General features: G+C 37.9%; 1 protein-coding gene across 2 annotated transcripts; it reads left to right on the top strand.

Annotated features, from left to right (window-relative positions):
* The first annotated feature begins 1582 nt into the window (after window positions 1-1582).
* Window positions 1583-14959, top strand: LOC114462144 (tyrosine-protein kinase JAK2-like). 2 transcript variants are annotated; one of them, XM_028444811.1, is made up of 24 exons: window positions 1583-1724; window positions 1950-2172; window positions 3230-3347; window positions 3535-3652; window positions 4121-4266; window positions 4459-4762; window positions 5245-5367; window positions 5466-5623; window positions 5707-5818; window positions 7106-7286; window positions 7476-7600; window positions 7745-7876; window positions 7966-8053; window positions 8225-8349; window positions 8470-8608; window positions 8713-8864; window positions 10807-10957; window positions 11410-11537; window positions 11636-11825; window positions 12660-12784; window positions 13021-13193; window positions 13436-13553; window positions 13647-13760; window positions 13882-14959. In XM_028444811.1, exons 2-24 carry the CDS (start codon window positions 1977-1979, stop codon window positions 13999-14001), a joined length of 3336 nt encoding a protein of 1111 aa, XP_028300612.1. In that variant the 5' UTR covers window positions 1583-1724; window positions 1950-1976; the 3' UTR covers window positions 14002-14959. The 2 variants fall into 2 exon arrangements, with proteins under 2 accessions (XP_028300612.1, XP_028300613.1); XM_028444812.1 differs by having other exon boundaries at window positions 1590-1724; window positions 1969-2172.
* Window positions 14960-14982: the final 23 nt, after the last annotated feature.

The raw sequence follows: 14982 nt of genomic DNA, 5'->3' as shown, positions 1-14982 counted from the left end.
AGGCAGAAGGCTGCCACCTCTGAGCCTGGTTCTGCTGGAGATTTCTTCCTGTTAAAAGATTGTTTATGTGGATATGTTGGGTTTTTTCTTAAGAATTTTATATTTTAATAAGCGCTATGAGATGACTATTGTAGTTTGCGCTAGATAAATAAAGTTGAATTGAATTGAATGTATAATGTTCTTTTTATCTTGGTTTTACTTTGCAAATGGCTATTGCCGGGACAGCAAAGTGCTGTGTTGGTTATAGCACGTCCTTCATTCAACACCCTGGGGTGTTATCTAGGTTGTTCCTGTGTCAAGTTTGCATGTTTTCCCTCTGCTTATAAGGGTTTTTTCCCCCCCCGAGTACTCTCGTTTCCTCCCACTATCATCTCGAGATTGGAGTTTGAGTGGTTTTCTATTTGTGTTTGCCCTGTAATGTACTGTATGTCATTTTTTATTTATTTATTTTTTTTTTTTTACCAATTACCTGTTTATGTTTTTTACATTTCTCCTACAGAAATGTAAACCACTTGTTGAGTGCTCACACTGTTTTTGTGCAGGCTGTCCGGATATTTAAACTTGACTTTTTCATCTGATTTTATTTCAAGTGATTTTAAAGGTCACAAACCAAGTGAGACAATCGACAGTTGGCCAGTTAACCAAGGAGAACAGAGTGCCATGCTGTAATGCTGTAAAAAACATATATTTTTTTTAGGTTAGATCAGATAATAGAAACTTTATCAGTAAAAGATTAGCAATCAGTTTCAAAACACAGTGTCTTTAATGTCACTGTTCACAGAGTTCAACAAAACTCTATTGAGAAATAGTAAAGACACGCACCTGTTATATAAATAAATGAAAGAATCATGACGTAAAAATTACATTCAAACCCACAACCATCTAGGTCAGAGGCAGTATTGATCACCTTTATGTAACAAAGTCACAACAACCAATAATGTTGCTCAATCAGCGTGCACTGTAAATGTATGTGATGTCTCTTTTGAATAACATTTAATGCTTTCATTCTCCAAAACAACCTTTCCGTCTGTAAAATAATAAAAAACAAATAATATAAAAGTGAATTCCATAATGTTTATAACTTCTCCAAAACAAAAACAAACAAAAAACAGAGTAACCTGAAAGAGTTCAGTGTGTGGTTTTCACGAGGCTATAACAGGAAACTGAGAGCTCAAGAGAGAAACTGGCTGTCCTCTGGTTCTGTTTTCTCGTAATGTCAGGCAAGTTTAAATAATGAAACTGAGCACAACTACAGAAAAGTCACAAAGCATTCTACAACCACTGAAGTACTGTACTACTAACTAGAAAACTTGGCATCACTCGTTGACAGATATTTCTTCAAGAAAATATTTTGCTATTTGAGTTATTTCAAAAATTCTATTTTGTCTCTTTAGTTTTACGTTTCCATGTAATAATCATTTTTTTTAATATTGCGATTGGCAAGACAATATAAAAAATATTGAAAAGATGAAATGTTTTCTTCTCAATTTTTGCCCAAAATATTGTGATAAGCATGAACATATTCAGTGTTTTTTATGATCTGCTCGTCTGAACCAGGAAACCCTCCTGAACTTCCTGCCAACCCACACAGCGCGTGAAAGTGTCAGAGAAGAACATTTTTGTTCAGAGAAAGAGTGATTGAGTTGAGGACATTTACTATTTAGTATGAACAACCTGCTACATTACTGAAGTCACTCAATATTTTCACCGTCGTCACTGAAACTGTAAGTATATCATCACTAAATGGATATCTTGATAAGATTACATAAACTATTTTCATTTTTAAGTCCAAAAAAAGCTTTTATATTAGGTATATTTATCAAATGGTTGGGTAAGAAATCATTATATGTTATATGCTGATGACATAGTACCTTGAATATCAATAAGGTTTTGATAAGTAAAAAAGTTTGTAAAGGAGTAAAAATCACAATGTATTGTTTGCTACTTAGTTTTTGGCTGTATTATTAGACTGGTTCATGGAGGGTGAGGAGGAGTCAACACCTCTGGTCCTCAGAGACAGAGGAGACAGCCAGAGGTCCAGTTCTAGTTCATCCTTCAGATTGCAAGTACACCTCTACTTCATCCCTGGCCTGAGAGATGCAACAACATTAATCCTCCCCCCTGGTCAAATATCAACAGAAAGTGTCTGCATTCAAGCAGGGGAAAAATGTGGTAAGACCTTTGAATTTCTAAAACCCTGACTAAAACTTTAACGCTGTTTGTAGAAAAGATTTTGGCACAGTTTAATATCTTTCTAAATTCTCTAAAATAGTCAAACTCAGCCACTGAGCTGTTTTTCTGTTGTTATTTTTTATGCAAATTCCTGGAAATTTTACTGGAGGTATTGATGGAACTGTGTGAAAATGCACGGTTCATTGCAATTAGTCACAAATTTGCTTTGTGCACCTTTCATAAGTGACCTGTGATTCACAAAGCACCACAAAGCAAACTTGTCAGGAATGGTATATGAGTAACAGTGTTGGGTAAGTTACTCTAAACTTGTATGATATTTATATTACTAGTTACTGGGATAAAAATTTAATTTATTTGTATTACAATATGACTGTTTTTTAAAATGTAACTGAGTTACACTACTTTGAGTTACTTTTGGTCCAGAACACTAATTCTATCACACTGATAGTGTTCGAATAACATCGGTCTAAGTTTTGTTTCAAATACTTCTGCTGTTTCAGGAGCAGAAAGCTCTTTTTGTTCCCCATAAGTTATATTTAACTATAATGATCATCATTTTTTCCTCAAATAATTGCAAACAGTGAGAAAACAAAGCAAATATGCACTTAAATTAAATATGCATGTTACTGAGTTACTTTAATTGTAACTAGTAATATATTACCACTTTTCACTTTTGTAACGCTTTACACTACTGAGGTACTTCAAAAAGGAATATATTACTGTAATATATTACAAAAATAACTAGTTACTCCCAACATGAGGAACACAAAATGAAGTTTAAGGACATGACATGGCCTGCAATTGTCCCAAGATATAATTCAATCAAACATCAACACAATGAACAGGAACAACAAGTGTGATCCACATAGACTCAAAATGAAAGGCGGGAGATGCTAAAGCTTCAAACTAACCATCAGAGGTCGAAAGTTCATGCCTTGACAGCCAGGCAGTTTAAAATGTTGGGGCTGATCAGTGTGTAATTGGGTTGAAATGACTTGAGTTTATTGAATAACTCTGAAACAATCTCCATCCTCAGGAATCCTCCCTGTACATCTCAGTCTCTTTGGTTTGGCATCCACTGATCTCTCATTTTGGTATCCTCCTTCACACATGTTTGACGCTGATGAAAACATACACGTTCACTTTCGAGTGAGGTGAGTGAGTTTAAATTGAGGGAGCTGATACATGTAGTTCATGGATGGTGAACTCAGTGTGTCGTCCCACTTTTAGTTATACTTTCATGTTATAAATGGATGCAATGATTCCTTTAGGGTAGGATGTATCAGGGAGTTATCACAGGTGGAGGCTTAACTAAATTATGGGGTTTTTTTGCATGTGAAGGTTTTTCTTTGAGAACTGGTTCGGACAGGGAGCGCGGACATCGTACCGCTACAGTATGACCAGAGACAAAATCAGTCCCGTGTTGGACTGCAGTGTCATTGATTATCTTTTTGCTCAGGTAAATATATCTTTTTTCTCTCATGCGTGTATTTAGGCTACATCCCTTTTTTTGGGCTTGAATTGAAAAAACTTTGAATTACGACAAAGATTTTCTTTTTTATATATATATAAAAAATCCTGGTAATTAATTAGAGCTCATTCTAATGTTGTTTTCATGGAAACATGAAAATGATGATAAAAAACCTTGAACCTTGAAGAACTGCAAAAGCGTTTGGGTTTAAAATTAGAGTGATTTGTTTTTCTATCATTTTTCTAAGTTTGTTTAAAGAGCTAAGTTTGTTTTATAACTCTTGAAGTCTTTCTGTGTATGACCATATTCACACTTTTTTATGCCTGGATACATTTTAAAAATATTAACCTGTTATTTTCTAATTACACCATCACTCCAAATGTAGGGTCTAATATGAGTTTGCCTAATGGACATACTGTATAAAAGACTGACCTGCCACTGATATTTGTTGCTTAGATGCGAAGTGACTTTATTGAAAGTGAGGCAGGAGTGTCTCCATCTTTAAGTGCTCAAGATGAGTGTCTTAGCCTTGCAGTCTTGGACTTGTGGAGGATCGCGAAAGAGCGACACCAAAGTGTGCAGGAGCTTTTCAAGACCGTCAGGTAAATGTAAATACTTCGGTACACACTATGTGATGAAACAAGTTAAACTTGACATGTCTGAAGCTTTAAAACCACCCATCTCACCTATTTACAAGCTTTCATTTGAAACTGTCATTTTCTAAAGAAAAAGTGATGTTTATAATGAAATATAAATGGACAATTGATTTCCAAACCTCACTTCTCTTTGTGCAGCTACAAGTCATGCTTACCTAAAACCCACCGGCAAGACATTCAAAGGCGAAACCGCCTGGATCGGTTTCGGATTCGAAACATCCTCAAACGTTTCTTAAAGAAGCTCAGCAGCTGCTCAGTTGATGACTGCAGCTTGAAACTCAATTACCTGATTGAATTAGCCGGTGTTGTGCCATCTTTGGGAAGTGAAACTTTCCTTGTCAATCATTCCTCCTCCCAATCAATGTCAACTTTCTCTTATGTGAAAGTCAACGGCGAGACGGGCATTCAAACCAGTGCCAGCTGTCATACAGGAGAAGCCCAGGTAAAAGCATGCTTGTGGCGTGTTTCCATTGGTTATATCGGCTCTACACGGCTCCGCACTCCTCGCTTTCAGGGCCTGATACTGTTTTTCCGGAGCGTTTTCTTTGAGCACGAAACTGCTAGACTCACAAGAACACCAACAAAAATCAATGGTAGCCAAATGCTTCCTATCTGTGCGTGAGGTGATGGCTCTGATGATTCTCAGACCCAATCAGTGTCTGCTGTGAGCCGACGACACATTTTGAGACCAGGGCTGCCTTTTTTGGAACCTCAAAAAATAGAAAGTACTAAAAAAGGCAACACCAAGTACCACGGAGGAGGTACTTTTTCCCCAGGGTAAAAATGCAAAAAGAGAGTAGAGTCGAGCCAAGTAGAGCAGATACCGCCAGTGGAAATGCGCCATAACTGTGAGCATGTAAGTGAAAACAGTATTTGATCCTGAGAGTTAATACAGTATCTTTAAGAAAACTTCTTCTCTTTCAGCAATGGCGGACCTTCTGTGATTTTAGTGAAATCATTGACATTAGTATAAAGAGGGTGTCCCACGAAAAGGTTCTCCAAGACAACAGAATAGTGACAATTACACGTAAGGACGACAGATGCATGGTAGGAGACCATTTACATGTTAATAAAGTTCATGTCATTTTTAACATATTTACATTGTTGTAAAAAATGTACCAAATTATTTGTTATTATCATGACAGGAAGCTATGTTTCAAAGTCTGAAAGAAGCCATCTCATTCGTGTCACTTGTTGACGGATACTTTAGGCTGACAACAGACTCGAGCCACTTCTTCTGCCAGGACATTGCCCCTCCAAGTCTTCTAGAAGGCCTTGAAAACCACTATCACGGCCCCATCATGTGAATGATTATCAACGTTAAAATTGGTGTCAACATTGACAAACACAATTATGCTTATTTTTTTGATATTTTTGTTTGATCAGATCAGAGTTTGCAGTCAACAAGCTCAAAAAGTCTGGTCACAAAGGTGGAGCTTTCGTTCTGAGACAAAGTCCAAAGACTTACAACAACTTCTTTCTCACTGTTTGTATTCAGGTAATTATTTGAAACTACATCAGATTACTTTATTCATTCATTCATTAATGGTGATGGGGATCTGTTGTTACCTACTGTATTTCCAGCTCTCAAAGGGAGAGGGTACATCATGGACACGGCAGCCCATCCCATTAATCAACTAATAGAAAGATCTCAGCTTTCTATGACTGAGAAACAGAAAAACAAATCTACGATTTTAAGAAATCTTTCAATGGATTTTGATAAATGCCTTAAAAAAATAGTATTGTCAAGCTAATTATTTAAAAATTATAATATCAAAAACAATGTGTATGCGACTTACCTCACTTGGTGATCAGACACTGATGTCCGTCGTGACAGGAGGATGAGGTCAGGTGTACACAGTGGGTTTCTCACAGGTTTCTCTCATATCTGATGGAAGGCATTAAACTAGCAGGAGTGAGCTTGTCCTGCTTTAGAAAGGTGTAGGAGCTAATTCTCAGTCAATCTTAGTCACTCTTTAAATGACAAAATCTGTCCTTGGATCCAGGAAAACTGAATAGTAAGATTTTAAGGCTCTCGTGTCTTTTTTACTATAGGTTGAATATCGAGATAAAATATTAGGCAAAGTGATGCTAATGTTGGCTCTCGTTCATAAAATGAAAGCAGTGAAAATAAAATCCCAAAATAAGTTTAATTTAGGACCCACAGGAGAGTCAAAAACTGATTTGCTTTATTCCTACATCATGTTTTCATAAATAAATACATAAAACAAGTATGTCATTTTCTAAAATCACTCAGATGCATCAGAACAATTGATAATTTTACTTACAGAGTAACTAAACCCCAAAAATCCTGAAAACAAAGGTATTTTGGTATGAAGAAATGTTGTTGATTTATTATTGTCCAACTCTTGACAAGTATTTCAATTTGGCATATTTTGTAAAATGTAAGAGTGGCTGGCCTTTATACGTTGAAACCTGGCTATTGCAGATAGGTTTTGCTATTGGCTGAGAATGGTTGGTTTATGGCGTTTTGGTGGCTTCTTACATCACAAACCACCACTGTAAGCTCTGCCCCTCATTTGAAAACTAGCGCCTGTTGACTCTGCGATCTGTTGCAAGTAGGTCGGATTGAGAGAATTGTGAATTTATTGGATTTCCAGCCAAACCTTGGGATTTAGTTAAAGTAAAGTACTATTTAGAAATAATATATTTTTGCATACTGTATATGGGTTGGTATTATTGACTGATGGCATAGCAGTTTGTCCAAACCAAGTTATATAATTTTGTCGTGGATTTCTGATTCCTGTATAATCTCATCTTGCAGACTCCACTTGGACTTGATTATAAAGACTGTCGCATTATTAAGAACGGGCCCTACAGCATTCCTGGTGTCAAGAAAACATTTTCCAGTCTGAAATGCCTCACCAGCTACTATCAACACAACAAGCTACTGCTGGCTGATGTACCTGTCAAGTTAGGACACTGCTGCCCTCCTCGACCTAAAGGTGCTGAATGTAAACTTTAAATGTGTGCACTATCACATTCATCTTTTTGGTCATGCAAACAGCATTATTAATAGTGTTTGCAGCTTGTAAGCAATGTGAAGTGATTTAGCAAGAAAATAAAAAAATGTTTTGTGCGTCCTGATTTAACTTTTTATTACCTAAAGCTATTTATATTTTTCTATTCTTAAGAGCTCACCAATTTGATCATCATGCGCACCAGCAGCTCTGTAGAGGCTCAAGGGTCTCCAACACCAGAAAGAAACAAATTCAGTCACATCCAGTTTCACACAATCAAATATGAAGACTTGAAATGGGTAAGTTTGCTGCATGACACTGTCTGCAACAGCCCATTAATACAAACTAGACATTATCAGATGCATCTCCAAATATTTCATGAATAAAATGAACCAAAGGAGGTTAAGATAGTAATATTCTTGTACATTTATTGCTGCTGTAAGGATGAAAGCCTTGGACAAGGCTCATTCACCCGCATTTATAAAGGTTATCGCACTGACATCCGCGATGGAGAGAAGCACTGCACAGAAGTCCTTCTGAAAGAACTGGATGCATGTCACAAGAACTGCTGGGAGGTTAGGATCTTGCACATGAACTTATCAAATCTGTGATGATTTACATAAATATTGTTCTAATTGAGACCTGTGCCTTATTTCCTTCACAGTCATTCTTTGAATCTGCCAGCTTGATGAGTCAGATTTCCCACAAACATCTGCTTCTTGTGTATGGTGTCAGTGTTCACGGAGAAAAAAGTATGTTGACAGTAGGATTGAACATTTAGTCTGTAAAAGATGAGGCAAAAATTCAAAACAATAGACAATGATATTAATTACAAACCATTGTAGAGCCCTAGTCAGATTGTTTCAGACCATGTGGATGGTTTTAAGTGCAGCCATAGAAACCAAATGTTCTGTTCCTTGCAGACATCATGGTACAAGAGTTTGTCAAGTATGGGGCCCTTGACCTTTACCTGAAAAGAGGCAAAACTGTGTCAGTGAGCTGGAAACTGGATGTGGCCAAACAGCTTGCTTCTGCCCTCAACTTTCTGGTAAGATGTTATATTAATCTCTTAACTTCTTTGACGAAGGAAAGCACTACAGGCTAACACTGGATCTGAAAAGAGTCACTGTATGACTCTGCAATAACATGCACTCTGATTGTGATATAGGAGGAAAAAAACATTGTTCACGGAAATATCTGTGCCAAAAATCTGCTACTGGCCAGAGAAGGCGATTCCTCACAGGGCATCTCACCGTTCATCAAGCTGAGTGACCCGGGCATTAGCCTGGCAATGCTGGGCAAGCATGGTGAGAGAAGCCAAGAAAAAATGTTAATCAATGATTGCATGTGCTACTGTGAATGTGTTGCTCTGAACAATCTCAGATGGCTCATTTTTCTATTTTTTCTCCAGTCCTCTTGGACAGAATCCCTTGGGTGGCACCTGAAGTGCTGATATCTTCAGAGAACTTGACCCTGGAGTGTGATAAGTGGAGCTTTGGCGCCACTGTATGGGAAGTCTTCAACAATGGAAACTCCCCGCTCAAAGGCTATAACCTGAAAGAGGTACCGGTTGTTTTTCTTTCTCCCAAGTGACCCGGGCACCAAACTGACCAGTCTACAACAATGAAGAAATTGTTTGGTACTTGTTTAATACCACAGGATTGTGCTAATAGTGCCAGTAGTGATGTGCTACTTTCAGGATGTACTTTCAGCCTTTTGTTAGCTGAGACTAACACTGAGAGAACATAAAACTAGAATATTGAAACAATTTGTCAAGCAAGCAAGTCCAGTGAAATTGCCAAATGAATAAATTGCACAATGAATAAATAAAGCTAAAAAATACATGTATTTATTTATAAATAAATATAATACACATTATCATTCAATGAACTGTTAAACATGGTCTTGCTCATCATGTTCTAAACCACTTCATCCATTAGAAATTTATGTTGCAAATCATGAGATTTACACTAGTTACGTACCTTTAAACTATAGACACTTCATTGCAGGAATTTTTTATGAATAGGAAGTAATGCATATCTTGCAAAGACACTCTAAATCAGAATAAGGGGTGCCCACCAGGTCAGGCCTGGAGACCCCCTCATCCAGCATGTTTAAGATGCTACCCTGGTTCACTACTCCTGATTGTCAAGGTTATCTCGTTATCAGGCTTTCTGTTGAGCTGCATGATTAAATCATGATTAGATTCAGGTGTGTTGGAGCAAAGAAATATCTAAACATATTCAATATTCAGAATTGGAATTGGACTTGAGCACCCCTGTCCTAGACTATGGGTTTAATATGTACTAAAATGGTTCTAGATCAGTGTTTTTTGAAGGCACATTGTTGTTTCCGGACCCATGTGTTGCCTAAACCTCTGACTTTATACCTTAAATCGGTTTTAGTTATTCCCCCCAAACAAATTGAGTTAGGGCATCATTGGCCACGTTTGCATGGGAGCTTTAATTCCTCTTTAATTCAGAATAAAAGTTAAATCCTCTTTAAATGGAATTTGGTAACACTTAATACCTGATGCTGATTTAATTCCAAATTAAACTTAAATCCGAATAAGGTGGGTGGTTTATTCCTATTTTAATTCCAAATTAAATGATTCCTCTTTCTTGTAAACACCTAATTCCCCTTCACGTTAGTTCCGGTCGTTCTGCGCATGCACGAATTACCGAAATGATGCGCTGGTGACGACATAGGATGGCCGCTCGGACTCCAGCCAAGACTATTCATTTAATAAGCGTGTTAGAAGACATGGATATAATGAAAAGAGTGAATGGACGGAAGCATAAACATGCGGACATTCACAGAAAGTTCATAAAGTTCGTTTTTCACTCAACATACTGTATAGTGGAGGTAGAACAGCTGTTGCATTAAACTCTGGCTTTGAGTAACCAAAGTACGGACTTCTAGCTCCCTTTTCTGTTGCTCTATCTATCTTCTTCTTCTTCTGCTCCGCAGAGCAAAGCGAAACCATGTTATTGTCGAGCTGCTGCTTCAAAACTACAATAAAAACAAAAGTGAAAACAGTTCTCATGGTGTTTTCTATGTTGTAGCTGAAAACAAGAGGTTTGTTGTGTGTTTTTTCCCGATAGACGTGATGTGTCACCCCATCCAATCAGAACCCTTCCCAACCCCCAGACAGAAAAAATAAAGCCAGATAAACTATTTTTTTATGTAAACCTCAATTCGAAATTACTATTTCCATGTAAACACAAAGCACAACACTTTAATTCCAAATAATTTAATTTCCAAATAACATTCCGAATTGAAAAACATCATGTAACCGTGGCCACTGTCGTTAATTCATCAACAAATATTCATATCATCATACATGATGCCCCCACAGTTTACAAATGCATGTTTTGAAAAACACTTATAGAACAATCACGAGGTCGTACGTTTAATACATGAGATTGAAAAGACTAAAAATGATCATCAATCCTATCCTGACATTCACTCAGTCGATCACTACTGCTGTCATCTTTTTCTACAGAAGCGTCGCTTTTACGAGACTTTCCAGCGGCTGCCTCCCTCCCAGTGGGCAGAGCTGGCCGATCTGATCAATCACTGCATGGACTACCAGGCAGATTTCAGACCTTCTTGTCGCTGTATCATCCGTCAGCTCAACAGTCTCATCACCTCAGGTAATAGCATGCATCAGAACTTTACTTAGGTTGCTTTTATCAATAAGTGTGAGTGGATAAAATTCAGAGATCAGATCTTGATAACCAGATATTATCCAGGTATTCGGTGTTAAAGGTTAAAAAGGGGGCTGTAGTTCACCTTATAATTATTTTATTTTCACAAATTATCCAAAATAGAATTAAATCCCAATGGAGTTCAATGCATAAAATGACATATGTTGACCGGTTTTTATTTGGGTTGGATAGCTTTCTATTAAGATAAGAAACAATGGCAACTCACCATAACTTCTGTTTCCATAAAATGCTGCTTTTAGAAGAAGTAATCACTTAACCTTCTAAAATGACTTGAGTAATAATTATTTTGAAAAATAGTATTTTGGAGTAAAGTTTCTTCACTCCACTGTAAATCATCATGTATTTTACCAATTATGTCCTGTATTTTTTCATGATAGATTATGAGATACTTCACTCCACTGAGCCTGTAGCACAGAGCCCCAGACCTCAGGACCTCAGCCCTGTATCACAGGACGAGACCTTATTAGAGGAGAGACATCTGCGATACGTCAGCTTGCTGGGAAAAGTAAGTGGGACACCACAGACTGGATACTAAAAATCTATTCCTCAAAGCTTTCGAATCTAACGATCAACACTTGACTCTGTGAATTTAATTTTCTTCAGGGAAACTTTGGGACTGTTGAGCTCTGTTGTTATGACCCAATGGGTGATAACACTGGTGAGCTGGTAGCTGTTAAAAAGCTGCAGCCCAACAAGCATTCGACACTGGAAGACTTCCAGAAGGAGGTGAAGACACTGAGTGCGTTACACTGTGACTACATCGTTAAATACAGAGGCGTATGCTACAGCATGGGTGAGAACAAAGACAGAAGAAAACACTCAATAATCTTCAGAAGAAACTTGTTGGACTGACAGACAGACAGAACTGTTTGTTCAAATCCTGACCGGAGTGCTTTAAGGCGGGGATGCACTGTGCGATTTTTGGCCCATTTTGAGCCGATTTTTCACTCGTACGTCTAATTTTGGGATTGGGCCGAGACTCTGCTAAATCTTGTGTCATGCATTGTGTAGTATACATGGGGTCACAAGAAGCGATTAACAACTCACGACCAGGTCTCGATCCGCAATTGTCATGGTCATAAGAAAATCAAACATGTTTGAAATCCTGGTCGCCCCTCGTGAGGATATCGCACTGTTGAAGCAGTGCCACGGACTCGCTTACTTCAAACTTTCACACTGCGCATGTGCAGACACTGTAGGACTGCTGTAAAATTGACAGACCATAATGTCAACTTTTATCCAACTAGTTCCTGGTCCATCTCATCGCCGCCTTTTCTTTTTTGAAGCTCTTTTTGCAGAGATTTGCGAGTGTCTTTCCACTTCCAGGTTCTTCTTCTTCTTCTCTTTTAATGGTGATGCTTCAGAGTTCTTCTTCTCCTAATTTGCATTTCCAGAAACGAGACGACGACGTGTCGTGTTGAACGTACAATGTGAGCAGACAGGTCGTGTCAGAGTGTCGGTTCGTATAATGTGAGAACATGAATCTTGAGCTGCGCACATTCAGACTCTGCAATGGAGTCGCATAATTTGAGTTCAGTACAATTGGAAAAATTGCACAGTGTATGCCTGCCTTTAGTAACATTATTGTTTCTGCATTTGTTTCTGAACCCTGGTTTTGTATTTCCAGGCCGGCTCACTATGAGCTTGGTGATGGAGTACCTGCCCTACGGCAGCCTCATTGGCTACATGGAGAACCACAGGAATAGTATTACCATCAAGCGAATGCTCCTTTTTGCTTTTCAGATCTGCAAGGTAATTAATATTTAATCAACCCAAAGGATTTCCAAGTCATTAGATAATTACAGAATAGACCATAAAGCCAACTTTTATTTCACTAAATATATATTGATGTTTAAACCCATGTTTAACCAACAAAATCAAAAAATGGTGTTTAAATTATTCATAACAAGATGGCAATTTCAAAACATAAACAGAGAGACCAGATGAAGAAGGAGTTGGTTATTTCACTCTCTCTTGTATTTTTCCAGGGTATGGAGCACTTGCAGACCCAGCGCTACGTTCATCGTGACCTTGCCGCCAGAAACATCCTTGTAGCCAGTGACTCTCTGGTAAAGATTGCTGATTTCGGGCTGACGAAAGTCATTCCATCTGACAAGGAGTACTACCGTGTCACACAACCTGGAGAGAGCCCCATCTTCTGGTACATTTCTGTAACTTTAAATTCAATCAAAGGTTGTGAGTTGTCTGAATATTCAGTTTGTACATTAATTGGCTTGCAGTTTTCAGCTCCAAGCAATAGGATAACCAAAGAAGTAGAAAGTACAAACCCATTTCAGGCTAATCCTCAAAATGAGGAACAAGTTGATAAAACCGCATGAAAGAATACAAAGGTTTTGTATGACGCAGTGCTAAAGTATAAAGCCAATGCTCTTGCTAACTCAGGTATGCCCCAGAGTCCATCGGTGAGTCCAGATTCTCCCACAAATCTGACATCTGGAGTTTTGGAGTCGTGCTACATGAACTCTTCTCTTACTGTGACATAAACTGCAATCCAAAAAGAGTAAGTTCCGTAACATTATGGAATAAATGGATGTTCACAACAATAGTGTTTGTTGTACGTGTTTTGTACTCATAATAAACTGGGTTTTTTTAGCTCTGTATGCAGGAAATCGGACCCAATGTACAAGGAACATCGATTTCAATGCTTCTTCTAAATGCTCTGAAAAACAACTGGAGGCTCCCTGTTCCTCCAAACTGTCCACCAAAGGTATTTAAAATTAAATAATATATTTTAAAAAGTTTTTTAAAAAATAATTAAGCCCAACAAATGTTTTAGGGTTGATATATTACTGTTGGCTTTTTGTTTTTGTTCCTCCCTCCAAAACCAGGTATGCAGCTTGATAAAGCAGTGCTGGGAATACGACTTTAAGGATAGGCCATGTTTCTTCATCCTGGCAAATCAAATAGAAACAATCATGCAGGATGAACGAGAGAACTCCAAAGGTTGAAGAGAACCACTTCACTCACACCCAACAGCAACTTGTTAATGTTCTCTGGTTCCATTGTAACATCAAAGAGCAGCAGCAGCTTGTATTCAGCTTCTCACAAAACTACTCTGATTTTAAAAAAAGAAGTTACTAAACCACTTCTGAAAACAAATGTATTTGGTTTTGAAGTGTTGGTGATTAATTCTAGTTCATCTCTCGAAAAATGTAAGAGTGACTGCCCTCTATGCTTGAAACCTGGCTATTACAATAAAATTTTGGCTTTCTGTCTCACTGTTAGCCCCGCCCCTCTAATAGAAACTAGCACCTGTGGACCCTGTAAACTGTGGTGAGTAGGTTGGATTGAGATAATTGTGAATAGAGAACTATAGTGAGTATTGAGTAGGTAGTTATAGCATAGAATAGATTGTTCTTTAGACATTTTATGGTATTGACTGGGCGTCTCTTAACTGCTTCAGTAAGTAAACTTCTACAATGTAACTGTAACTGAGAGTTGGGGTTCTGCAGGTACAGATGAAGGCGTGCAGTCTTGGTTTGTTTTTGTGGCTTTTCTTGAACATGCTCAGAATCAGTGCGAACAATACCAAAACAGTCCTCCATGGTGCTCTGCATGACCAGAGTTCATATCCCTAGACTCCATTGCGTCCAACATACAACCTCCCATTCCGGCTGCTACTCACACCCCACAGTAACTTTTTTCTATTGATTTTAGCAAAAACAATATTAATGTTGCTAAAAACTACCAAACATTTATTCACTTTATGTTTTTATTAGTTTAAATGCTTGATACTTCATGTAAAGGAGCCTCATTTTGTATGGGACGCATGGGAAACAAAAGGCAACCAAAACAACTGATGTTCAATGCTCGAGTTACCATTTTTGGCATAGCTGAATAAAATATGTTGTGAATATATTGCCTATCCAACAATTTTGGAAAACTGCAAGCACATGCCAATTTCATTCACAGCAATTATTTATAGAGTA

The sequence above is a fragment of the Gouania willdenowi genome, chromosome 4 (genome assembly GCF_900634775.1).
Source record: "Gouania willdenowi chromosome 4, fGouWil2.1, whole genome shotgun sequence".
NCBI lineage: Eukaryota > Metazoa > Chordata > Actinopteri > Blenniiformes > Gobiesocidae > Gouania > Gouania willdenowi.
Note: the sequence above shows the minus strand (reverse complement) of the source record. Positions and strands in the feature narration are given on the sequence as shown.

Coding starts and splice junctions, on each gene's coding strand:
- LOC114462144 (XM_028444811.1), top strand. CDS start 1,977: ATGGAGGGTGAGGAGGAGTCAACACCTCTGGTCCTCAGAGACAGAGGA. Junction 7,287..7,475: donor CTGCCCTCCTCGACCTAAAG/GTGCTGAATGTA, acceptor TCTATTCTTAAG/AGCTCACCAATTTGATCATC. Junction 13,194..13,435: donor GGAGAGAGCCCCATCTTCTG/GTACATTTCTGT, acceptor TTGCTAACTCAG/GTATGCCCCAGAGTCCATCG.